This window comes from Melanotaenia boesemani, chromosome 1, assembly GCF_017639745.1.
Source record: "Melanotaenia boesemani isolate fMelBoe1 chromosome 1, fMelBoe1.pri, whole genome shotgun sequence".
Lineage (NCBI taxonomy): Eukaryota > Metazoa > Chordata > Actinopteri > Atheriniformes > Melanotaeniidae > Melanotaenia > Melanotaenia boesemani.
In genome coordinates, this window is record NC_055682.1 from 16,257,265 (window position 1) to 16,285,234 (window position 27,970).

The window sequence follows — 27,970 nt, forward strand, 5'->3', positions numbered from 1 at the left end:
TTCCATATAATTTCTGCAATTTTTTAATATATGTCTGTCATAAAGACATATGCTTTACATATATCAACAAATGTTTTTAAATATAGTTTTTTTTGTATAAATTGTAAATGTAGTTTGCAGGGCCATTATCCCTTTTTATATGCTTTTTATAGTTATATTATATGTCATCTAATAAAAATGTATAGGAATATGTACCATTACATATGCTTTTTATCTGCAGGTGAAGGCAAAACAATATAATGGTAAACTATGTTTTTTATATTTGTCCTGTAAGAATTCCTAAATCTCAGATTATAAAAAACATGCATTTAATTAATCATTTTTATACAGGCCCAAGTTAATATCTTAAACAAATTAATGAACGTGACAAAACTTCCATTTGTCCCTGTACTACTAAAACTGGATCAATGTGAGTTATAAACTAACAATGCACAGACTGTCTGGTCAGCTAACAGAACAATTACTGTCTAACATGACATTTACAGGGCTGCAGTTTATAAATGCTGTCTTTCCAAATCTGTAATACTGATAAAAAGACATGAATACTGGGCAAATTTTAAATTTAATTAATTTTTATTTAGAATGAACTAATATTAACATGAAACACTGATATTAGATCAAAATATTTAACCTTACCCCAGCTCTTTTAGTAAAAGAGCAATCTAAACATGGATAGTTTTTTCTGCTTAGGTTTGAACTTAGGCAAAAACAGGGTGGGATAAAACCTACCCACTTACAACAGTTCCTCTAGAGTAGAATAAACCTGGCATGACATATCATAACAATAATACAATATGTGCCACACAAGACATTAAAGCTCAGTTTAAGGGGACTCTGTAACAGAAACATTTTTACTTTTGGCTCGGAGCTCTGTGATCTTGGCATTGATTGTGGTACCAATGCTGGAGGGTTGGGTCCCAGGCCACCTCTCAAGAGTTGCACCTATATATGTACAAAAATAAGGTGGGGGATCAGAGTATAAGTATTCTAAATATAACAATAATAGTGCAACCTTTGATGAAGAAATGACTGTATCAAACGCAAAAATATACTTCATACTACAATATACATATTACCCTAAATTTGTTCATTTGCTGCTGAACAAACAAAATACATCCCAGAGGTACTGAAACAACAAAGAAATCTGTAGCCAATGATAGCATATTATGAGAAGACCAATAATATACCAGGACATAATACAGTATATAATAAAAAGATTAGACAGTACTCCAATTTTATTGTTTTTCTTTTGCTTCTGATAATTGTTAAGCCCAACTTTGGTTGTTTTTTAAATGTACTATAAAATTAAATTTTATTTGATCTCTAAATTAGGTTCCTGCATTTGGCAGAGGCATTTTTTCACTAACAATAATACAATGTAGAAACATCAAGTAGATATGTTCGCCATACATTTTTCAGAGAATTCAACACAAGTTAACACTAAAGTCTGGCACCATGAGATACTGGTATAATATATGAGAAATTTTTTATTTGTCTTTTGTCTGTAATCAGTAAATACAAAAAAGTATGGACTATTGCCTAAACACATGCCATATTAGGTTAAAAACTTACTGTAGATGGCATCCAGTTTATTCTTATCCAGAGGTAAACGTGCATCTCCTCTGCCTCGTTTTCCCCCCCGAAGATTGCTCACAAGCAGTATCTTCGTAGGGAAGACTGCTGTGAGCAGATGCCTCACAAATACTGTAGCTGAACTTGCATTACAAGCATAGGCCCATGCCAATTTCTCTATCATGACTCCAGTCCCAGGATGGATCTCCACCTGTTCAAAGACATGGTAAACATTTAGGACACTGATATGTACAATTTGATCAGCATCAGAGACATAAAGCAACACTAAATAACTTTAACAAACCTAAAACTCAGTTTCTGACTAATTTTTGACAGCACAGTGACATTTATGTATATTCCTGAAGCCAATGTTGCCCTGAAGCAACATCCTGGTGCATTGCTTGTGACCTGTGCTAAAATGTGACATCACTATCTCGCACTGCACAAGCTGATATCAACACAGTTTTGAACACACACCATGGATAATTCAGCTAAGACACCCAAGAGGACATTGTCAGAAAAAGAAGGGGAAAAAGATAATACAAGTCAACATCAAACTGACATATCCTGGCTGGATTGATCTCAGAAAAGAGACAGGATGAAGATGATGCTGGATAAGCAAACCTTTGGGGGGTTCTAATAACATCTGTCAAAGTTCAGTAGTTGGGCTTCAGTGCATAGAAACAAATTAGATCTGCCACATTAATAAATACAGAACCAGTCAAAAGTTTAGACACATTTTCTCATTAAATCAAATGGGAAAATGTGTCCAAACCTTTGACTGGTACTGTATTAGAATTTGTCCTGATAAACAGTAAATCCAATGTATGCAGTTTATTTATTTATTCTTTAAAAATTATTTACCTTGGACGACTGGGACTCCTTTGATGATGCAATGACAGACTCTGATGTGGAGAAGGATGGAGTAGCTTTGGGAAAGGGCAGGAGTGAATCATCAGATGATGAACCTGGCCTGGACTGCGGAGAACTTTGGCAGAGCTGCAAACTGGATCTCTTAGGTTCAGCCAAATGAATCACATTTTTCATCGTCTTCATGAGTTCTGGCACATCTATACAGGGTAAATCAGAAATGAAAAATTGTTACCCTAATTGTTTAAACACAGGCAAAGGTGACTTTTTAAAGTGTATTGGCTGTTTAATTGTTAAGAGTGGTAGCAAGTGCTACCTTGGACAAGCAGATCCCTCAGTTTAGCATTCTCTTCTTTCAGGTCTTGGATCTCTCGCTTTAGATCAACTACTGTCTTTCTTGGACTTTTATCACACTGAGGGACTGAAGGTGGTGAATGACTGTACATGGCAAGAAATTCCTCTGCAGGGTCTTTCCCTGTGTGAGCCTTTGATTTCTGGACATATGGAAAGAGAGGGAGAAATAAGAAAAACCAATATGAAAAACAAAGACAAAGCTGTAAGTGGAGTTTAGAATCTAAAGTGTAAAGCTTTGCCCCAAAGTGTAGTCTAGTTTGAAGAGCTGATTTGTCAGCCACATACAATAAAGAGGTGCAACTAAGCCTGTTCCTGATGTTAGACTTCCTTGAATGCAGTAAAAAAAATTAATTAAAAAAATAAATAAAAATCAGTTTATTTTTCTGCAAACTTTGTTGGCTGGATCCTTTGAGGGCTTCAGCCAATGCTTTGGGACACAGCTAGTATAAACAATCTTCATGTATTTTCTTCAATTCTAAAAAGTAAAAGCTATAATACAGTAGTGTCAACCACTTAAACATGATAACAACAGAAAAACATGGTAAACCAATGTCACCTTGACTCGCAACGGTTGCGACAGAATCTGAGTCTCATTTGGATCTGAGTCATCCGACTCATCCTGACTGTTTTTAGAGTAGACTGATTCCCTCTTGGTCAGATCTGATAGTTCATTTTCCTTCAGCAGTGCATTAAGTTTACAAGCTGCCTCAAAACGAGTAGCTAGAGAAAAAAGAGGAATACAAACAAAGAGACATAATTACAATCTTACAATTACATAAAAATTACATCATAACAATAACAATGTTTTTTAAAAAGAGGCTTAAGGTCTACCTTTTTAGCTTAGCTTCAAACTAAATTTTATTTGATCTTAATTTATTTTACATAATTTTATTTCACGTTACTTTATTCTTATTTTACTCAACTGTACTACTTCTTATTTATTTATTCATTTACTTATTCACTCATTAATTCTTAGCTGTTATTGTTTCTTAAGGCTGTTTAATTTTAATTTTAACTCCAGTATTTTCCTCTTGAGGATCCTCCACGCCGGGGGTTTTGCCTGCTCAGTCTGGGGGCTGCTGTCGTGGTGATTACACTTATCGGGGTGGCTTGGGCCCTGCACTGTGGCCTTTTGGCTGTGGTGTGGGCCCCGGTCTGTCCAGATGGGGGTGGTCGCCGCTGTTAGACACAGGTGGACTGGCCCCTGGTGTGGATGGATCCCCATGACACTGATATTGTTTCCTCACAGCAACATCAGGCCAGATGCTCATCACTTTTAGTATTTTATAATAACATTCAGTTCGAGACAGCTGTGTGAAATATTTTGGTGAGTGTTTCTATTATTATGTATTTTCACTTTGTTTTGTTTTTAATATGCATACATGTTTTTAACCATGTAAAACACTTTGTGTTGCCTGTGGCAGGAAAGTTGCTTTATAAATAAAGTGTGATTTGATTTTTCTATAGCAGTCGCTTATTTATGATAAAAAAATGGTGGGAAAACTGTTTCAACATTTCAAATTAAGCAATAATCATGTAATAAAGTCTTCAACCACCTGGCAAGGCAAGTAAGCACATGAGTTTAAACAGGCTAAATTAAACTTATTCTTAAAGAACTATTTTCAAGTAAAGAGAGCACAATTGTCAATTAAAACCATAGTAACAACTTACCGCAGACAAAAACAACAGTGCCCCTGTAATGAGGCCACCCTCCTCTTTGTCTCTTCCCATGGCGCCATTCGATAACGGCTGAATAGGTGGAAATGGGATTGCCATGCTGGTCCATCTTGAAGTCATCATAACCCCTTATATTATCTGTTTTAACTTCACTTAACTTTCCAGAATCCTCGCCTTCACTCCACCGCACCACTGCAAATTTCCTCTCCTTGTGTTCTGAAGAGAGTGAGAAATTTTTTTTGAAAAAAAAAAAAAGAAAACTTTACTGATATATGACACCTGTCGTGCTATTTATGCTAATCATTGCTTTTCTCACACAAATCTATTCTATTTTACATGCAGGACATTAGAAAAAATTCCAGCTAGTGCAACTTTATTTGCGTAATTCTGTCAAGTGAGAATTTTCTGATTTTATTTATTTATTTATTTTTTACTCCTTTAAGCATTCAGCTAACCAGTTTTAGCAAACCATCTATGCCGAACCTGTAACTAAATCCTCAAAATTGGTAAACCTAAATGTACTTACCTCGAACGTTAGGTGCTTTCGTCTGCATAGTTTCCATCCTTGGGAGTCGCAGATCCATGGTAAAGACGAGATTAACCGACCAACTTGCCGCTCTTAGTTAAATCTCGCAAATCATCCGTTACCCTCGCGTTGATAGCTGCTAGGTAGCCCGCCCCACTTTATCTTTGATTGGCGTATACCGATATTTGACCCAGCGCTTAACCAATCATCGCCCTTAGAGCTTAAATCAAACGTTTAGCTTCATAGGCTACGCCAGTACTGTTTCTGTTTTTAGCGCTAGCATAACTTTTCCAGAGATTATTGAGTAATCCGACGGTTGAACTGACGAATGTAATTTTAGAGACAGAAATGCCGAAAAGAAAACTCGTTACATCTGACACAACTGAAAGAGACTGGCTGCGGAAAAACGTTCCCACACGTACTTTGACCAGATGGAAAAAAAGGTATGCCCGCTCATGCTGTGCAACTCATAAGTTATGTCATTGTTTTTAAAGTTACTAGCAGTTCCTCTCCATTGCTTTATTAGAAAAATCAACAGAGCTTTGACTGACATCGGGAAGCACACCACGCAACACGTAAGTGTAATTTATTTAATATTAAGTGTATGGAATTGCACAATGATGTTAAAAATGGAACATGAAATCACTAATTTGGTACACATAACCTTGACTTTGGCTTCAGTTATTGTGTGATATGTGTACCAAATGTGGGCTAAAATGTTAAGTGAATGAAATTCCATACACATTTATCATTGTGTATTTTGAATTGTGAATTGGCGCATATTACCATATTAACATGGTATTGCATGCAACATATTGTATTATGTTTGCCACTTGAATGGTGCATTCTGTGTACGTTAGTTATGGAGGAAATCTCAACTATTTGAGATCCAAGACTGGACTTCATAATGTTTCTGCAGTGAAAGTGATCTGAAACATTACTTATGTAACTGTAAAATGACGAATAGAAGGAGAAAATGTAATTTTTTTTAAACATATAAGCTAAGCTCTACCTTTCTATTTAGTTGAGAAAAAAACAACTTTTAAAAGTAAAACTGCATTTTAATTGTTTTCGGGGGAGCTGTGTGAAATCTGTCTAATAACAAGTTCATTTTAATCTTTTTAAGGGAAGTGATGTAGATGATGGCAAGAGAGAAGAACTGAGAGCAGAAACTCTTAGAGTTCCACAGGTAAGCCAAAACTACATTATTTTAAAAGCCACACCCATTTCTGTCTCTCATTCTCTTTCTCTTTCTGTGTCCTACTACTGGCTTTAAAAAACAGACAACCAGGCCATAATTTTGCGTCTTACTTTTATTCTCATGTTATTCTGTGCATACCAAGTCTCTTCTACACAACTCCATCACATCTAGAAATGAGAAGCACAGTTGACCATTCAGAAATGTGAATTATGTTAGCGTCTGACCCAATACTATATAGGATCATATCAGTCCCATCTTTAAATTTTTTTATCTATTCAGATATTGACTTGTCTCTCTCAGGAAAGTGAAGATACCACCCAGAGAGACGAGCAGATAGCAGATTCTCGCACAGTGCCATGGGTAAGACAAAAGTACAGACAAAACTCTACTTCTGTTCGTCACTCTTACAGGGAAATTGGATTAACTATCTGTTGTTCTTTTATGTCATTCTTAGGAAAGCGTGGAAGATAATAGTCAGATAGAACAGAGAGCACAACCTTTCAGAGTTCCACAGGTAAGACCAAACTGCAGCATCACATAATCTGCTCCCCCTCCGTTTTTCTACTTCTTTTTAATAAGTGGATCGTTTGTTTCCTCAGGATTACATTGAAGTTGCCACCCAAAGGCAGGAGCAAAGAACTGAACCTTTCACAGTGGTACAGGTGAGACTTAAAGTTGATTACAATGTTAACATTGATTCATTCATCAATTGACAAACCTAACAAGCTTAGCTATGACTTCTGTTTATGCTCTCTGTCAGGCGTAGTCTGAGAAAAAGGTTACAATTGAAAACAAGTGAAACCTGCTCAATTATAACCGAGTACTATTTCAACCATTTAGGAGAATTTCCCTCAAGAAGGAGGTGATGTCCACTCCTCCCATGGACTAACAGAAGAGCAAAGCATCATCTCAATTCTCTCATTTGCATTGAGACACAACACTACAGGTGTATTATTGGAGGACCTGCTGAAACTGCTCAAGTTACATTCTGGTGGGACTACTGCAGTTCCAACAAGCAAGTATTTTCTGGAAAAACCATTAGCTGATATTACAGAGCAGTTTGGACGACATCACTACTGTAGAGTTTGTACTAAGTACATTGGTTCCTCACAATCTTTAGAAGAAACACTTAAATGTGTCTCATGTTCCTTATTCACAACTGCGAAAGCCAGTTTGGAGGAAGGTAGTTTTTTTATTAGTATACCATTAAAAGATCAGCTGAAAGATATTCTTGAAAACCACGGTATGCATGATCTATGTTTTTGTGCTGATGCCAGTGGGAGGCATGTAATAAATGACATGTGTGATGGCAGCTTGTACCAGACCATAAAGGCTAACAGTGAAGAGGATTTTCTATCACTCACATTCAACTGTGATGGTGTACCAGTTTTTCAGTCCTCCAGATTTAGTATTTGGCCAATATTGTGCTGTGTTAACGAGATACCACCTGAGAGTAGAGATAAACATATACTTTTATGTTCTTTATGGTTTGGATCCAAAAAGCCAGACATGTCCTGCTTCTTTAAACCATTTGTTGAGGAGTGTGCAAATCTTTCTCAAGCTGGTTTTGAGTGGCAAGATCCTAGTGATCTGTCATTGAGACATGTAAAAGTGCACGCATTGTGCTGTGTGTGTGATGCAGTAGCAAGGCCATTGCTGCAGAATTTTAAGCAGTTTAATGGTGAGTATGGCTGCGGAATTTGCCTTCACCCGGGAATGCAAACAAGAAAAGGAAAAGGAAACACAAGGGTTTACTCGTGTCCTGATGAAAAGCCAAGTGACAGAAATCATAAAACCACAGTAGAAATAGGACAAATAGCTGCAAGAGAAGGGAAGGCTATATTAGGCATAAAGGGCACATCTCCTCTTGCAGATTTACCAGTGTTTGATCTTATCAATGGGATGGTCCCTGACTACATGCACTGTGTACTGCTTGGTGTGTGCAGATACATGGCAGCTTTATGGATAGACTCTAAAAACACTTCTGAGCCATGGTATATTGGTTCACAAATGGCAAGCATAGACAAACACCTCTTGTCTATTAAACCTCCAGGTATTATTGCTCGTGTTCCAAGATCTTTAACAGAACGTAAATTCTGGAAAGCTCACGAGTGGCAGCATTGGCTTTTGTACTATAGCTTGCCAGTTCTGAAAGGCATACTTCCACAGAAGTATCACTCTCATTGGGCATTACTGGCAGAGGGCATAAGCATTCTCTTGGGTTCTGAATTAACTACTGAACTGATAGACCATGCACATGAGGCATTAGTGTACTTTGTTGGAGGTGTACAGTCACTGTATGGGAAAGAGCACATGACATTCAATGTTCATTCACTGGTACATTTGAGTAAAAGTGTTGTGCAGTGGGGTCCTTTATGGGCTCACTCAGCCTTTATGTTTGAAAATTTCAATGGGTACCTTTTGAAACAAATAAAAAGTACTCAAGCTGTACCACAACAAATATGCAAACGAGTGGCGTTATCCCGTGCTTTCCCCAGTTTAGCAAAGCAGTTCTTAATGAATGCGCCTGCAGAAGTTAAAGATTTCTGCAGTGAAATGAGACATGGAAACGAGCATGTCAAGAAGTATAAAAAGTTTACTGAGGTGACTGCCCTTGGTCCACCAAATGTAAGAATAATATCTCTGAGTGACCAAGCTGCTTTCCACACAGTCAGAGAGGTTCCCATAAACTCTGTAGTGAGTTACTACAAGAGAATAGCTGTGAATGGAGACGTTGTTCATGGTCATACCTACAGCAAAACAAAACAAAGAAACAACTCTGTTGTGCTTTTAAAGGATGGAAGTATTTTTGCTGTCTCACACTTTGTTGACATTGGTGATCAGTGTTTATATGCCATAGGAAAATATGGTAATTGCACAATGCAGAAGTTAGCCAGAGGTTCTCTTATCAGAACTCAACTGAGCTACATGTCAACTGTTCACTTTCCCACAGGCTTTCACAAAGCCATAAATGCTTCTCAGATAGTTAGACCATGTATGTATATACAATGTCCACAGTCCAGCTCGATTGTATGTCAGCTACTGAATACACATTATTGTAAATGATTAAATTTGAATATGAAGGTGGAGTAAATGATTTTGGGTTTCTGAGCTAGAAAAAGAAAATATTTCAGTCTAAACTCTTACCGATGCAACAAATTAACCATTTTGCAATGCATGTTATTAGGATGTATGTATTTTTATGCTAATTCAAAAGAACAAGAAATTGGTGGCAAAACAGTTTTAAAGCACTGTCATAATGAATTTTATTTATCTAAATTTTTTTTCGACATCTCTAGTTATGTGGAATTTGTGTAATTGCAGATTTTGTGCAGAAATAAAAATAGTTAACAAGAATGAAATCAGTGGTCTTTTCTATCTTTTCAATCAATATTGAATACATTAGAAAGATATTTTGAATATTTGCTATATTTATTTAATTATTTGTCAAACTTATTGGATAAGTACCAGTCAAAATTTTGGACACGTCTCATCAAATCTAAGGGGAAAGTGTGTCCAAACTTTTGACTGGTACTGTATTTGTTCTTTAAATGTCAGCCAGTATCATTGGGGCGGCAGTGGCTCAGGTAGAGCAGGTCGTCCAATGATCGGAAGGTCGGCGGTTCGATTCCCGCTCCCGCAGTCATCTGTCGTTGTGTTCTTGGGCAAGACACTTAACCCTCCTTGCCTCCAGTGTTGGCATCGCTGGTGTATGAATGTTTGGTGATGGTCGGAGAGGCCGTAGGCGCAGACTGGCAGCCACGTTTCCGTCAGCTTGCCCCAGGGCAGCTGTGGCTACGCACGTAGCTTACCATCACCAGGTATGAGTGAGGAGTGGATGAATAATGGATTCACAATGTAAAGCGCTTTGGGTGCCTTGAAAAGAACTATATAAATCTAATCCATTATTATTATTACCAATGCAATAACAGGAAAAGCCTTATTTAATAGTTAGGAATATGATGCCTGGCATTACGAAAAAAATAAAAAAGCTAAATTTAGCCAAATTTTATTATTACATTTTAAAACCCTACTTTTACTGAATTCACACTTTTCCCTTCAATTTTATTGTCGTAATGTGTTTTAGTTGTATGTCTCATTTGTGGCAAAACAAGCAAATCCTGTGTTTTCTAGGATACTGATGATTCATATGAGTTTGATATTACATTTTTTTCTAAGGGTATTGTATGTGGAATTATTGTCATATATTGTTTTTAGAAGAACACAAATCATACAAGTTTCATTTTATACATTTTTTCTATGAATCTTATATATGGTTTCTTTCTCGTATGCATTACATACAAGTTTCACACAAGACAGATACAAACTTTACATTATTTTTATATATCTTTTCCATATGGGAAATCGGTAATTTCAGCCCTATATTTATATATATATATAATACCTTAAATCCCAATATTTTATGAGAGAATGTTTAGCAAACCATTCTTAACAGTCAGACGGTGTTTTGTTTTATAATATTTTAGGATGAATATACTGGTGGATTATTCAGTGGCTAAACAACAAATTATACAGTTTAACTTCAGTTTTACCCCCTTTGCAGACACTATGCACTAATTATTAAATGTTATCAATAAACAGTAGGTGAAATGCCTAGTCTCTAAGCATAAAATGCTTCCTTTATGCTTTAGGTAACAAATGCTGTTAGTGTAAAACATCAAAGCAGGAGCAGCACGCAAGCACGAATATGAGTCTGAGGAACCCAGAGAATTCAGTAAGCAAGATTTAACTACAGCATTGCTGTGTGTTCACAGCTGCAAAGGTTCACCTCTTTAGTTTTCTACTGCAGGTCACTAAAGGCTTCAAAAGCAGTTATTTTTCCTTCATGCAGATACTTCACTTAAATAACATATTGGGAATTTACTGCACTTGAGCAATCTACCGAGCCAAAACTCTGCAACTTGTTTAGATTCTTTTTCATTTATTGCATGTTTGTGTCCATCTTTGATGTTGTCTCGGTGAGCTGCTGATGGATTTAATAAATGAATAAAACATCTTACAGCATGTTTGCTTCTGTGTTTTATAGAGATTTTCCCTCTTTGGTTACTGAAAAGAGGCACTTTTGGGAGCGGCTATGTTTACCGTTTCTCTCATGTTTTGAAGTTATTGGTACACAAGCCTTGGGACAAACACAAAGCAATCCCATTTTTCATTCAGACAAGAACTTCATGCATGGCCTTTGTTCTGGTTGTATGAAATTCCCTTTGAGCTCAATTGCTTTGAATGTCTTAGTTTACAAAGAACAGTCTGACATCCTGAACATAATAATTGACTTTGATAACAAGCTAGAAGACTTGAGTGTTCACTTATTGATGTCAAATAATGATGCACCAGAGATATGTCTGACAGGAACCCACCTGCTTGTAAAAATATGAAGAAAGGTCCAGATCTTTGTTGATGTTTTGAATTGAGTTGTTCAAAGTGCTTATGTGAAAATAGTTCATTCTTCAGCATACACACGCTCAACTGTTTGAGTTCCAGAGACTGAGCAGCAGTGCTTTGACAGGAACACGCTTCCTACTTTCACATCAGCTGTTTTGTTAAGCAGTCAACAAAGCAGAAAGAAAGAATGCAACAGGGTTGTCTTGATGCTGGCAGCCCAGTCTTGATGTATTCCACAGAGAAAATAGCCATTTTTTCACTTTATAGAGCAGATGTTAACACCTGAGCACTACAGCCCAGGTGTGAATAATCATTTAAACAAATATTCATGCTTGGTTCATTACACGTATTGACAGCAGGATAAAAACATGCACATATGGTCTATTTGAAGATTTGGGTTTTAAGTTCATAAAAAATAGAAGGTACGAGCTATTCGGTTAAGACAGTGTGTTTTTCCTGACTTTTAGCATAGTTTGCTTCTGTTTTTTGGGGACAGTTCGTTTTTTCTTTTTTTTTCTCTCTCTCCCTCTCTGGAGAATTAAGCATCTTTTCAGTGAGGAAATGTGCAGGTTTTAGTGACATCTAGTGGTGAAGCTGCAAATTTCAATCAAATTAACACCACTCATCCCAACCTTTACAATATAGGACAAAATAAAGGTCTTTTCTTAAGCTGTTTTCTAGTTTGTATCATCATCATCATCATCAAACTTTATTATATTCTCAGTTGGTGTAAAAACATGGTGGAACAACATGGCAGTGTATACTGATGAAGACCTAAGGTCTTTGTAAATATAAATGAATCAAAAGTTTAAAAAAATGCAACAGTTGTCATTTTCACACAATTTTACAATAATATAAACTATCAATAGCTTTCCTGACAATTTATCTCTCATTGAAATAGACTTAATCCATGCAGCACAAAACCATACCTGAAGATCCAGTGTGTTATGAAAATTTTGACTTTCACCTACAATGAATGCACATTCACTTCTCTACCTAAAAAAGCAAATCAACAAGTCAGTTAACTTCTCAGTGTGTGTAAAATGTAATAAAACGAAAATCATTAAAGAGCTTCAAAACATCACTCCACACTATGAGCTCAAGCTTTATTCCATCTTGTCAATTTAAGCAATTTCATACATTCAGTTCAATTCAAAGAGATTGTGCTGCAGCTAGATGGTGACGCGTTACCTGACTTTTGTTTCTAAGAAACAAGAGAGTGATAAGAGAGGTGTACGGACGTCTGAGAACAGAATGAATTTTGTTGAAAAAAGATGAAATGATGCCACAGAGCAGAAAGTATGTGAGTAGTGCTTTTGTCTAAATTGTATTACGTAAAGCTGTTTCTTCTCCATTTAATGTGTGCAGGGATGCTTGACTATTCAGTGTAGATTACCATACATGATTTCTGAAGAGATAGTCTCACCTCAAGCATTGGAGTATGCTCCAGAAAGTAATGTGAATTACCACAGCAGACAGCAGGCCAGGGGGTGGATGTTCTTGCGATACTGAGGTAACAGGAAGTGAGTAATGCAACTGCTTACCTGTTGAATTTTAACACATGCAATCCGAAATGATTTGCTCTCAAGTGGGCGCACACAGCTGCACTCTTCTTTTCAACTTTTAGGGAGGCAGCTTTGATTATTACCTTGAAACCAATAAAACAGGCTTTGCTCAATAATCATCTAATTCACTTTAAGTAAGCGCATTTAACATGGAAGGTTGCATATGAAGTACACCTGCATGCTGAATGCTGCAATTACATTTCCATACAACTTAATTGTTTTGCCAAATCTATTTTAGCTGCAAACTAATGACGGCTCGATTTCATGTAAATGCAGCTGTTTTCTCTGTGGATGAACCACTATATTTATACACTGCAGTAGGTAGCAGGATGTGGTCAATATAGATGGAAGTTGTATAGGTTGTCAGGGCCAGACTGGGACAAAAAGTCAGGCTAGGAGTCAAACATTCATCCAGGCCACTCCAACTTAAATGCATAATACACAGAAATGCTCACACAATTGCTCACACACAGACTAAATAATCACTAAAGCTAAATATTCTACGTTAACCAATATTTACATATAACTGCAAGCCACTAGTCCAGTGATTTTCTCTCCACTACTCTCATCAAAAAGTTCAACACAAGAGTCACAACAGGACTCTTATGTTATTGACATGGTATTATGTTGAGCTTAACAACATTATTATATCATTTTGTCAGCAAATCATTCAGACATCAGTTTACCATAGTAAATATAATACGCTAACACCAATATTTGCTGCAACAATAAATCAAGAAGTGGTCAACAGCAACCTCAACTTATCTCAATTTAGACAGACAGGAGACCGTCCAACCTTAAGAGGGGTTCCCAAAATGTGGAGGTATGTTTGGCCCAGCAGGGCCCACCAAATATTTTATATCTATATCTAAATTCATTCAAAAGAGTCATGACATTAACATGTAAAAAGACACACAACCACATAGTTGTGATCAAAACCTCAGGCATCAACATTTAACCAGCAGGTGTTTATGAAGCTGCAATCACATATTTCACAGCATGAAACAGATAAACACACTGACAAATTGATTAAGATAAAAAGTAAAAAAAATCTCTTATCAGGATTTATCGAGAGCTAATAACATGCTCCTCATTGGTACAGTTTTTTTTAAAGGGACAAAAAGATAAATTGTTTCACCGCAAGGTTTGTGGTTGTGCACTGCCTGTAGACCAAAACAAAGTATGTCATTAGCCACACCTCCCCTCTTTTACCTCTGCTCCCCCTCACCTTGCCTCATCTTGCATTAATTTAGTGTGTCAACATTAGCATCAAAACGTGTCTGTTCGCCGCTAATGGAGTTAACAGTTTAGTAATGTATTTGCAATACGATGGCAGTAAGTAGCTTTCCTTCAAATACAATTTAGGTTATCTGTTAATATCTGAAGAGTAATTTGATGGATATGGTAACATTAGCTAAAACTGTCTAAATAAAAATAAGGTAGCGCCTGTACACTTATTCTGTGTGCTTTAATTTTAGACTATGTATAACTTATATTCACCTTCCAACATATGCTAAAACTATACTAAAACACCAACATTTGACTGCAAGTTACATTTTGATTTTGATCTAACTACCAGCAGCAACCTGTCTGCTGAGGCTGTCTGCCACCTCGGGAGAGAGGGGGAAAAGGGCCGAAGTCAACGCGGAACCTGCACCGGGGGTCAGCCCGCAGGGGAGCAGGTGGAAACAGCAGGACAGCAACAGCAAAGACTAAGATGCCCTCCATGCTGGCAGGACAGAGAAAACAGAGGTATGCATTAACTGTGCCTCTGTCTTTTGTTTTTGTTGTTTGAAATGAATTCTAAAAATATCAGGATACTGTGGCCAAACAATGATTTATATCAGTGTTTTTGTTCATCTTTTACAGAGGCAGCTTTAGCAACTGACCCTGGATGAATGGGGGGAGCTTGGCGATGGGCTCTTTGAACAACAACCTGAACTGGTTTTCGATTCTCTGACGATGCATCAGGGTCGTCATGGTACTCCTTCATCTGCAGGGGTTCAAGGATTGCCATGATGTGTCTGGAAATTGCAGGGAGATGCCCACAGACCTAGAGAGGAAGTGCTGTGGTCAGGAGAAAGTCATCTGTTTCTAATGGAATTTTGTGCATACACAGGAACTGTAGAGACGGGATCACCACGCTTGGAAAGAGCCTGGATGACAATTTTAGCTTTGTTACCATATCCATAGGATGTTTATTTTTTCATGTGTTCTAAGACAAGAAAATTTGCCTATGATATGTTATAAGACATATCATGAGCTATTCAGCCATCAACACTATAGCTGGATCTTTACTCGCATGGCCCATGCTCGACCTCTTCCAGACCTGACGTGCACCCCTGCTATGCAGGTGGTTATGCAGAAGTACTATTTGTGATTGGTCAATTTGGGATTATGCATTTCCAGATGTCTGGATTTTCTCCCTGAATTTTGTATGGTAACTGCCATTTTTACAAAAACTACCAATGAATCAAGTTGACGAGAGGCTGATCAAATTATTTCTTTATTTGCGTTCACAAGTTCATGAACACTCTTCACCATGTTGAACGCAATTGTTGTTTTAAAACAGGAAATGCCTAACAGATCTGAAGTGAACCATCAAAAGAATTCTGTCTTGGTGAGTTTACCACCCTTGCTGCCACCTTCAGATTAGGAAGAGAAAACGTAACACAACACCAAAACGACAGGTACCTCCTATGCTTGAGTGCGAAAGTGTGACATAGGTCTGTATATTTTACCTAAAAGATTGGGGGAATCAATGCTTACTGCTTGAGGGGAGAGTTCATACATTCTGTTATTATGTATGTGCTGTGAAGAAATTATTAAATTATAGGAAAGTTCCAACCATGAGGAAAATTTAGAGAAAAAAAGAAAATTGGTGGAGAAGGGAGCAAGAGCAAAGAGGAGAAGCCTCAGTGTGTTTAGCGCTTGTGGAGAAGATGACAGACCTGAAAAGTTCCCTTCCGGGAAAATTAGTCTAAAATGCCCATCCATGGCATTTTAAAAGTAAATTGAGAGTTGTTCTTGAACCACATGGAGCAAATACTTGATTTTGGTCTATTTTGCTCACTAACGCTCTATTCCACCCAAAGTGCTTTATAGAGGTCAATGAAAATAAATTGGCAGTCTGACAGGAGAATTACTAAACAAAGGCACATACATTCATTTATGAATACAGGTACAAAAACAGATATGTGCATATTAAGGCACATATATTATGCAATAACCCCCTTCACAACATACCCTTTCACAAGTTAAGCAAAAGCTCAAAAGTGAGATTTTAAAAGAAATTAAACTGAAGACATAAATGTGGCATGCCTAACCTCTTCCAGCAGGTTGCTCCAGATTATTACACATAAACTGTTTTTTGTCTGTATTTTCTTTTTTTTTTAATTTTCCTAATTAATCAACGAAAATAACAGAAACATGATTTATTTTAACTATCAAAAATTCTGTTAGGTTTTATATTGATCTGAATTTTATTGAACTATTGCTGATGAAAACAAAGTGCTCCAAAGCATACAGTTTCAAAACATTTAATAGGCTGTAAACAACTGAAAATGTAAACTTTTGAATTTTTTGTATTATGTAGATCTTTTTTTCTAAGAACAAGTCAAAAAACATTTTTACAGATCAAGTCTCATGTTAGAAGATCTTCTTTGGCATCACTTTACCAACTCTCATCCACACACCTTGTGGACTTGTAAGTCCGGGGTGTCCAAAGTCTGTCCTTGAAGGCCGCTCTCTTACAGGTTTTTTATGTTTCCTGCTGAGGCACCTAAATCAGATTAATGGAATTAATAGAATAGAATAGAATAGAATAGAATAGAATAGAATAGAATAGAATAGACCTTTATTGTCATTGTGCATAGTACAACGGAACTGGAAGCGCAAGCCTTCACCCCTCACATTTTGGCAAATATTTTAGTATATCTTTTCGTGGGACAACACTATAGAAATGAAACTTTGACATACATAATATCAAACTATAGAGATTAAAATGTGATATTATGTATATCAAAGTTTCATTTCTATAGTGTTTTCCCATGTAAAAAAAAAAATATATATATATATATAAATATATATATATATATATATATATATATATATATATATATATATATACAAATAATTCACAGTGTCGTGGTCATTATTGCATTCTTAATTGTACTCTTTTTCTTTATATTCAATAAGTTGATTGCTTTAGCAAAGAAGCTGTCTTTTAACCTGTTTATTTTTCTTCTCATTCTCCTGTATCTTCTGCCGTTCAAACAGATAATGTCCTGGATGAGTTTTGCCCTTAATTATATCTTGGGCTTTCTTGAGGCGCCGAGAGGTGTACAGTTCATCCAAGGAAGAGAGAGGGCAGCCGATGATTTTCTGGGCACTGGTTATGACCTTCTGGAGCAATTTTCTCTGTGCTACTGTGCAGCTGGCATACCACACACAAACAGTACATCAGCACAGACTTTACAGAGCAGTTGTAGAAAGACTAAAGCAGGTTTTGTGTCAGCTGGTTCTTCCTGAGAAGTCTCAAGAAGTAAAGTCTCTGCAGTGCCTTCTTAACCACTGCAGTGGTGTTAGAGCTCCAGGTCAGGTCCTACCTGATCTGAACGTCCAGAAATTGTAAGGTGGAGACCTTCTCCACATAGTCCCCACTGACGAGTAATTGCTGGATGTCTGTTTTCTTTCCTCTTGAAGTCTATGATCAGCTCCTTTGTCTTGGCAGTAAGGACCAGGTTATTCTCCCTACACCACCCGGTCAGCTGCTCCACCTCATCCCTGTATGCAGACTCGTCCCCCTCCTCCAAGATGAGTCCCAACACTGTGGTGTCATCTGCAAACCTAATGATGGGGTTGCTGGAATGGGTGGGGGTACAGTCATAGGTGTAGAGGGTGTACAGTAGGGGGCTCAGCACACAGCCCTGAGGGGAGCCCATGCTGAGGCTGTTGGTTGAGGAGGTGTGATGGCCTACTCTCACCCTCTGAGAGCATTACGAAAGTAAGTGCAGGATCATACTTCCACATTCTCTTTGTGAGCATTGATTAGGGGTAGACAAAATAGCTTTATGCACAACTACAGGTCTCTGGGGTATCCTGCATTGAGAGATTCTTGGGATTATATAAGCACTACGTGTCTACGTGTCTTTTAAACAGCTGCTCTAAATATACAATGTATTTGCCTGATGAAGACTTCCTGAACGAGCCTGTTTGCTCTCTGAATCACTCACTTTTTAACTGTACAATCATGTTGCCTAAGTTTTCATGAAATGACCCATGTTTTTTATTCCTTTCAAGCATTGCACTCTTTATATCCCCATACTGCACTGAAACTTGCTTAATAACATAGACAATTTCTTTAAATAGGTTCTTTAGTACTAAGTTCACCTAGGAAACAAATTATTAAACATGTCTGAAAATGTTTATTAGTGATCTAAACGGACAGGAGAAACAAAATAAACAAAAATGAAAATCCAAATGTTCAATTGACTGAAATCCTATTAAAATGTCTATAGATGGAAATGGGTGAATGAAAGACATTTTAACAAAGTTTGTGTATGTTTGTAAATGCAAGTATGAATAATTTCTCTTATTCAAGTAGTCACTCTGATATTTGTGATTTTTTTAACTGCTGCTGACTCCGTAATGTTTAAGAATGAAAACATGTGTATGCCAGCATATACAGTATTGTGTAAGTCCACTGTTCTAGCTCTCTGCATCACAGTATCAAGCTAGTAGGTTTTCTGCCCAGGCTAGCTTTGGAATCATGGCTAAAATAAACCTTAACGGCCATACTGACCAACGAAAAAAAACATTTTATCTGGTTGTGATTTAGAATGAAGGTAATCTACGATTAGCTTAGTGAGAATTTCTTTTTTTTCGTGAAAGCGAAAAACATGCATTCAGGCAACAACAACCAGAGCTAAATCACAGTCAGAAACAGAATACAGGTATGAAGTAATATTTAAACTTTTCCAGTTCATCCATTACTTATTGGAGTTTGACCTTATCCAGTACTATAAGAAGTGAAAATGATATGTGACCCCACTCCTCCCATTTACATCAAACCGCTCTGTGACTGAAAACTTCTGAACTAAAATTAATTGAATACTAGCATAAAATTTCTACATCTATAAGATTCTGTGCCTAAGACAGCATGGTGTGGATACTTAGCAACGACCATAATGATGTGCAGGACTCTTCAACAAGTGTTAATAAAGCCCCACATCACAAAAACAAATGAGAAAAATATTGCTGTCTAAATCTGCCGGTGTCTTCAGTAATGACTTGACTAACTGAGCGATGATGGAAAATATCACACATGACCAAACAGACAAAAGAAATTCACAAAACAAATGAATAAACAAATGAATGACCACAGCTCTTATTGATTGTTCAATCAAGTAGCAATATTAGCTCAATTTATACACAGGACATGCAGGTTTCAGTCAACAGCCTCAATCAGCTGGTCATAGTGTGGGATGGCATGTTGGGCAAATAGTGGGCTGCTCTGATTTATGACTACAAGCATCATTTGAAGCTATAGTTAGAGGTTGCACAAAATACAAAGAACAAAACAAATGTTAAAACACCCTTCACATTGTTTGCCTTGAGAACAGTTTGTATGAGATCACTTTTGAGTTTTATATGATTTTCTGTTGCTTTGACTCCCACAAACAAAACTGTATCCATCCCAGTTTTACTGTAATGACTAGTTTAAACAGTGGATACCTACGCTAACAATAAATCCATCCATTTACTATAATGGCTTTTCCCTTTCAGAGTTGCTGCAGCCTATCCCAGCTGGCACATGGTGAAAGGTGAGGTACACACTGGACAGGGCCCACACAGAAATAAACTAAACAAACATCAATGCAAACTCATTACACTTCTTAATGGTCAATTTAGAATCACCAAATATCCAAATAACATTTTTTATGGGTACAGGGGAACAAGAAAAAAAGATTAGTTTTAGGAATGACTAACAAGTTATCCTTGTCATGACCATGTCTGATGTTTCAGACACTTTTTAACTTTTTACTTTGTAAAACATATATATTTTCTTCTTCTTCTTCTTCTTCTTCTTCTTCTTCTTCTTCTTCTTCTTTTGTTGCCAAATCTGTCTCAATATGGCTCCTGCAGCCTATAATTATCTCTTGCCTAAACTATTGCAATGCTCTTGTTACAGTTCTACTAGCAACCATGCTGAAACCTCTAAAGAAAGCAGCAGTTCATCTTCCATCAATCAAAAAGGGCACATCACTCCATTACTCAATGAACTGCACAAGCTACCCATGGTGACCCGATATCAAATTCAAGTCACTTTAGCTTGCCTACAGAGTGGCTGCAGGGTCTGCACACAGCTCCTTAAACTTAATCATACAGGCTTGTGCTCTTTCTGGACCACAGTGATAATGATCTCTGGTGGCAGTCTCAGTCAAGACTGTTCTCATCTGTGGCCCTGTGAAGGTAGAACAAGTTAACAAATGATATTAGAACAGGTGCATCCTTCTTTGCCTTCACTGAATCTCTTGTGTATTCATCTCTTCAAAGAACACCTCTCCTTACACCTCTAAACTAAATTACGTTGCATTTCTTCACATTTTCTACTTGTTCTTTGTTCACCTTAATGTTTATGATTGAGTTGCTTACTTTAGTGAAGTTTGAGGGTCAACTTGTTTGCTATATAACTCAGTTTAAATTAGGCGAATCTTTCTCTGCAGGGAACCGTGTTCAGATTTAACAGTGAGGAAAACATTAGCCAAAGTGATCATTTAGTCCATTATTTATCTTTTTTGGTCAACCATAGTTAGAGAGAGCTCTTTTAAAGAAAATTAAAATAATTTAGGGCAGAAGCTAAACATCAGGGGATAAGTGCTAGTTACACTCACACTGATGTTTGACAGAAAAGTTGAAATATTGAAAAAAGCTGCTGCTAGAGTTAAATCTATCCAGCTTTTTTATATTCAACTGAGCATAGTTGTTTTTAGAGTCCTGCTGTTTTTATAATTTGCTCATGATGTTTAAAATACAAACAAAAACATCAGAAAAACATTGCACATAAAAATAAATCAAGGACTGGCAGCAGGAATGACACCAGTCTTACACAGCTATGTAACATTTCCATTTTCAGAATTTACAAAGATCTAACGGCTTATAAGTACCACAGTTTCAGAATTATTAATATGTACTGATGACAGTCATCATGAAAACTTTTTTTTTCTCTCTCTCTGTTATGTCGCATGGGAATGGGTGGAAGTGGGAGGGGTATAATTTAGGCAGTTGAGTTGATTCACTTTTGAAAGATGACTCTAGACGCCTCAAGAGGAAGCTAGCCTGGGTGCATAAGTGATATCTGCTCCATGGTTAATTCAGTGCGATTTTCCAAACACAAGGTCACTCATTGTCAGTATCTGACAGAGCCCCATTCAGAAGAATGAGATGAGCTCAGAGAGCTTTCTCATTCTGAGGCCGCAACTCTCAGCTCATAATTATCTGGATGGCACAGGCCTGCGTGACATTGTCAAGGAATACAAAGCTGTAATCTCTGCCTGGTTCTTCTGTAATGAATTAATGCCAGTGGCGGTGAAACTGCAATGCATCACAGGGACAGATAGATTTTATTTTAGAGAGTTATCAGCCGTTCTATCATGGGAATGGCTTCAGAAACATTGACTATTTAGAGTGCTATGACCTTTTCACTGAAAAGTTCTAGCAGTCAACCTTTCTTTCAAACCCACAGGAGCAACGTCAAATTCTGTCAGACACATTTAAAAGGTTTTATATCTTCAGAATCATAGTGAGGTTGCAGCTGAGATGAGATATGGTAAATGACACGGTTAGTAAACAAATATTTCACTTGCACTGAAAAGTTTTGCATGAAGATCATTATATTTCTTGTTTAACAACAACAAAAGCTTCATGCAGACATTAAAGCTGTATCCAACCAGATTATAAACCAGTCTTCAAACAGGCAGACATGACTGCTAACCTGCCCAAAGGTTACCATATCCACCACTTTGAATCATTATTTGTTTCTAGATTTTTTTTAAGAATGGTGTTTTCCCTGACTGACATTATTGGATGCATTCTGAGTCTAGTCTACCTTTCTGCTTGTGCAAACTACAGTTCAACGTTTTCATGCATTAATTGTGTGTAAAAATGTCCATGTTAGTGTAAATCTGCAATCATGATAGTGCTGCAAGCTTTTAGGAGAAAATAAAGATTCTGCACTGTAAGAATGATTTTATGCATTGTAGGTCTATGTGGAAAACATTTCCGAGACACATTTCACAACCCCCCAAATTAAATTACAAAAGCCTGCTGCTTGAAGCCTTTTCTTCAGTTACTCTTCCAGTTAAGATTTGCTTCTACTGTATAATGATGTACTTTTAGGTCATGTTTTGGATTGAAGTGAGAACTTTGTTTTGGCTCTATGAGCATTATAGATTAACCAGAGGTGTTCTTGTGAGGACATTATTGCCATCAACTTTGTGATTGACCATACTTGATTTGATCCTCTATGAAATCGTGTCATCAGATAACTAGAATACATACAGATGACACACATGAATTACACACAAGAACACACATGAAATTCATGTGGAATTCATCACACCTTCAAACTCATGAAATTCTGATCTGAGGTTCTGAATTAAACTCTCATGATTAGAAACTCCTCAGGGCATGGCAAGTGGACCTGGTGTTATTGAATCTACATCTGGAGTGTACTGCTCTCTTTGCTGCCGAAGTGCGTTCTGTTATCATGCCAAGATTTGAAGAGCTCTCTAAAGCTCGCAGCAAAAAAGAGAAAGAGGGAAAGAAAAAATGCTGAGATGAAGGCAAAGAATTTAACCCATAAGAGCCTGACATCACATATTTGTCACATACAGTTTCTGAGACATTTTGCTTCAATTTATGGTACAAACTTTGTTCAAAATCCTATTGAACACAATCTGGTACATGTCTTTTGTCCCATAATAGATACCCAGAAGCAGAAAACCACATTATAATATTTTTAATATATCGCATGGTAATACGTGGTATTACCACCATTTCATGGGTCGGCCTTAATGGGTTAAACTGATCTGTGTATCATATTAAATATATCCCTGACCTTTTACTCTAGCTAGTTTGAGACTTAATAGTGGTGGACAAATTGTAGTTTGTGCTTGCATCACTGCTACTTTGACTGGACAACTTATAATTTCAAGTTTAAAGACATTGTGAGACCGACTCCAATACATCTTGTTTCTGCAGACTTCCAGCTGTGTTTAAGAAATGATTCCATCTTTATGGAAATTGGTTCCATGCCAGTGTGGATGTAGCCTCAGAGGCTTGTGTTGCATTTCAGCTCATGCCTTTTGATGCATGTTATCCCACTGTCTAGGTCTATTAAAAGATGAAAGATACTGAAAAAATGCTGTAGTTTTGCATGAACAACTTATAAGCAATTAAGTAATCTTCTGTTTCTGTAACACAAAGCATTACAGATAGGAGATAGAAGAAACAGATAAATTGGCATATTGAGAAGTTTTCACCATTAACTGCCTAAATTGATGAGAGAATCTTCAAAAAAGCCTCCAACATGTGGATGAATCTCACTGCTGGATAGTTTTTAAATATTAAGGATGTTCAGTGTTCTTTTGATTTCATTGTAGCATGTGTGATGGAGGATGACAGTAAATGTCTCAGCAGCAGATCAACAGCCTTGGTGGTTACTAAATAAATCACAAAACCTTTTAATTCTTTCTAGGGATTGCTATTTAGTTATAGCTCATTAAAAGAACAGGTTTGTTTCAGTATTTTACTCATTACTTTCAGTCATTAAATCGAATAATTTCATTAAAACAAAAACATAAGATTTTGAGTTCAGGGGCACCAAATGTACTGTGCGCTGAGCTCAACTGTTTTATTGATAGCTTAGCATTATTAGATTATTCAGACTGTGACAGCTGACTTTGTTTCTCATCCACCTTTTAGTTGTTTTTTTAGACATATCTGAGACTCTATGTATAGTAAGTCATGTTGTATTTGAAACTTTATTGATGACAACAACATAAGTTGAAACACTAAACGTTTTACTATAAATGGTGTTTTAAAGCAAATGGTCAAACCCAAACATCACTGCAATCAAAGCAAGACAGTTAATACCTTATAGGGACCCAATACAGATGTGGTGAAACAGAACTGAGCTTAATATCACTCTTGCTAATGTCTGATACATACCAGAAACTTTTTATCCCTCTATTTTTGTTCATTCGACATTTGATCAAGCACTTTGTTCAGGAAAAATTGGCATAAAAATAATAATTATTTTCATTATTATTTCCCAGTCTTAACCCGCTTCCTTCCTGCCATGCAGCCTCCTACAGTAGTCTTTAAACAAAGCGCATGAACTTCGTGGTCCACATCATGTAAATGTGGTCCTTTTAATTAGGCCAAATTTTTTCTATTGCTCCATGGACTGAAAATCACATACCCATTGTTAGAACCTTCAACACATTGTCGCACTGGTTATATTAAGCTCTATAGTGAAACAATGCATTTTTTTTATCACCCAGCATTTTAAAAATGCTTATGTAAACCTGTAGCAACACACCGCTTTCCTTGCTAACAATGTGTAGTAAGAGGCATGTTGCATTCCTTTCTTTGTTTAAATTCGGCTAACAGTGCCCCTTTAATTGCATGAGATGCCAGCCAATCATTTAAGCTTGCCAGCCTATATAAAGAATGCGCACGTAAAGTCACCACAGCTTTCTTCACCACTTTGGGGGCTCGCGGCTACTGTTGAAGTCTATGGAAAGCTGTTTTATTCAAAATTAAATAAATAGAAAAATAACTAAATTATTGAATATATATATATATATATATATATATATATATATATATAAATAAGTAAATATATATATAAATAAATATATAAAAATAAATATATATATAAATATATAAAAATATATATATATATATATATAAATATATATAAATATATATATATATATATATATATATATATATATATATAAATAAATATATATATAATTTATTTAATTGGGATCATGAGGACACTTTTATTTTGGAGTAATTTTTGGGAGCAACATATAGTGCAGCACCACATTGTGCTGCGCCTATTTCGTGCTTCTTTTTTATTTCGGATCCTTATATTCAAATTAAGGGGCGGGGCTTCTAGACGTGGGCTGAATGTAGTAGGGGCAGAGCAGAGTGCCTCTAGAGAGAGAGTGGCGCCATCTCCGTTCACTGCAATGGTTCAGTTTTTTCATAGCAATGGCGGCGTATGGAGCCCCTCAAAAGTTCCCGGTAGTTAGCAAAAGCTAAGCGACGGTCAATGTATTTCAATGGAGCAGATTGTCGGAGCTACACTTCTTCAAGGTAAGGTGTTTTAACAGTCATATTTCCATATCAGTTGTGCATCGAAATCAACTTGACAGGAGTAATTAAATATGTCGACGGATTGTCCCCGTCTAGATTAATATATTTAGAGATTATAAACCGATAAAAATTTATGCTAGCACACTGATAGCAACAGATGCCACAGGCTGATGAATGTAAATTCTGTTCGTCAATATAAATTGATCCAACGCCGTTGATAGCGAGGTTAATGTGTAGGGAGAGCGATTGTAGTTACATTTTTATTTAATTTTAATGTATTTATAAGGCTGTGGAATAATGGACAAAGATATGAAAATGAATACACAGTATTAGATAGCACAATACTCTTAGTATATATGTTTACAATCTTTGCAACTATAAAACCTAACCTGTTAAATGTAACAAACATGTTAACCTTAAGAACTTAACAAAATATACATATACAAAATAAGTGGCTGATTGTACTTGAGTGCATTTGCTGCACTAGACAGCACTCAGCACTCTCCCAGTGTGCAGGATGAGAGCAGAGAAGCAGAGAGATGCTTAAGGGAAGTATATCACTCTTCCCTCGTGCAGCATTGTCCTGAAGAACTTTCAGCAGTTCTGGGGTTGCCTGACGTTAATTGGGATACTGTTCTTCTTCACCTTCCTGGTTTGGCCACTTTTAAGTGTTGTTTCCTGTCTTTTTTTCTACATTCTGCAACCTCAACCATATAAATCTCCCTGTGATGTGTTCTCTGTGTTTAATTTAAAAATATTAAACTTCCCAATGATATGGTCTTTGAAAATGTGTAAATGCATTGTTTTAATATGATTACCTCACATATTTTTTTGTTTTTACAGTCCCTGATGGTGGTCAAATGTATCCTGCTGACTTTGGCCATCCATATTTTCCTTCTGTCCCTGTCTTTGGGGAAGCCATACATATGCACGCCTTTCTCTGAGCGAGTGGAGCATCCCCATGCAGCACAGCATACCATGGTTAAGACTGTACCATGGTTAAGGATAGCAGAGAAAAGAAATGGCTAGATATGCTGATCTAGTCGAGTTTTATTGTAAAGGAATTCTTTTAGGTATTAAATGCATTTGGAAAACAAAGGGTGTTTGTCTGATTTATTGTGTATATGTAGGGAGTAAGTCTTGGGATAGTTAACAAATAGTGATAGAAAGCCATGTATTTTCCATGAATTGAAATCAAAATTTTATTTATTTGCCATGGATTTTCTGTAATAACACATTATATTGTAAGTCCAGACTTGTGTAGTTATCAGTCTGCCTCAGTCAAAATAAGTCTTAAGACTTAAAAGCAATTCACACAAGTAGATAGTAATAAGTAAGAATAGATGACCCATTTATTTGAAATGAATTGGGATCTAAATTTTATTTATTGGATATAGATTTCCTGTAAGAACAGTTATCATTATGCTGTGAGCCTAGATTTATTGTGTAGTCACTTGGTAAATCATTGTCATCACCTGTTGGTATGCCTCAGTCTGAAAGATAAAGTTAAAAAAACAAAATATTACGATTTACATTGCTGTTGATGTCATACAGGTTTAGTTAACATGATTCATATCAATGAACACAACTATAAAAATATTGCAAAGCAAAGCCTTCATTGATCATTATTTACCGATTATCGTAGTTTTCTTATTATTTTGTATTGGCCGCCAAGCACTTCCTGGAACTTTTGGAGGCTACGTGGACCACGTGATCGGCAAGCGTTTTGAGCTTCCGGTGGCGCCACTCTCTCTCTAGAGTCACTCTGCTCTGCCCCTACTACATTCAGCCCACGTCTAGAAGCCCCGCCCCTTAATTTGAATATAAGGATCCGAAATAAAACAGAAGCACGAAATAGGCGCAGCACAATGTGGTGCTGCACTATATGTTGCTCCCAAAAATTACTCCAAAATAAAAGTGTCCTCATGATCCCAATTAAATAAATTATATATATATATATTTATATTTATATATATATATATATATATATATATATATATATATATATATATATATATATATATATATATATATTTATATATATATTTATTTTTATATATTTATTTATATATATATTTACTTATTTATATATATATATATATATATATATATATATATATATATATATATTCAATAATTTAGTTATTTTTCTATTTATTTAATTTTCAATAAAACGGCTTTCCATAGAAGTCTACATGTTCAGGTTTCTCACTAGCAAACTGTTAAAAACAGCTCTAATAAAAACTGTAAATAAACATCCTGACCATGATGAGCTCACAAGAGAAGTGAAGAGTTGTTCCGATGCAGAAACACTAATTATTACTCATTACAATCTGCCTAACAATGAATGAAGTTCAGGTTTAGATGCGTTAACACTGGTTTCATTCTCAGACGTCGGTGTTTACCTTG

General features: G+C 36.5%; 2 protein-coding genes across 2 annotated transcripts; one reads left to right on the plus strand and one right to left on the minus strand.

Annotated features, from left to right (window-relative positions):
* Positions 1–593: 593 nt before the first annotated feature.
* On the minus strand, positions 594–4,633 carry LOC121645932. Its single transcript, XM_041994727.1, has 6 exons — positions 4,468–4,633; positions 3,353–3,516; positions 2,759–2,936; positions 2,437–2,642; positions 1,573–1,783; positions 594–942 (listed from the first exon to the last, which is right to left on the minus strand). The coding sequence occupies exons 1-6, from the start codon at positions 4,580–4,582 to the stop codon at positions 824–826; spliced, it is 993 nt and encodes a 330-aa protein (XP_041850661.1). The 5' UTR covers positions 4,583–4,633; the 3' UTR covers positions 594–823.
* Positions 4,634–5,330: 697 nt separating this feature from the next.
* On the plus strand, positions 5,331–8,169 carry LOC121641997. The gene is made up of 8 exons (XM_041988444.1): positions 5,331–5,442; positions 5,526–5,574; positions 6,126–6,188; positions 6,501–6,560; positions 6,655–6,714; positions 6,800–6,862; positions 7,041–7,653; positions 8,147–8,169. The coding sequence occupies exons 1-8, from the start codon at positions 5,348–5,350 to the stop codon at positions 8,167–8,169; spliced, it is 1,026 nt and encodes a 341-aa protein (XP_041844378.1). The 5' UTR covers positions 5,331–5,347.
* Positions 8,170–27,970: the final 19,801 nt, after the last annotated feature.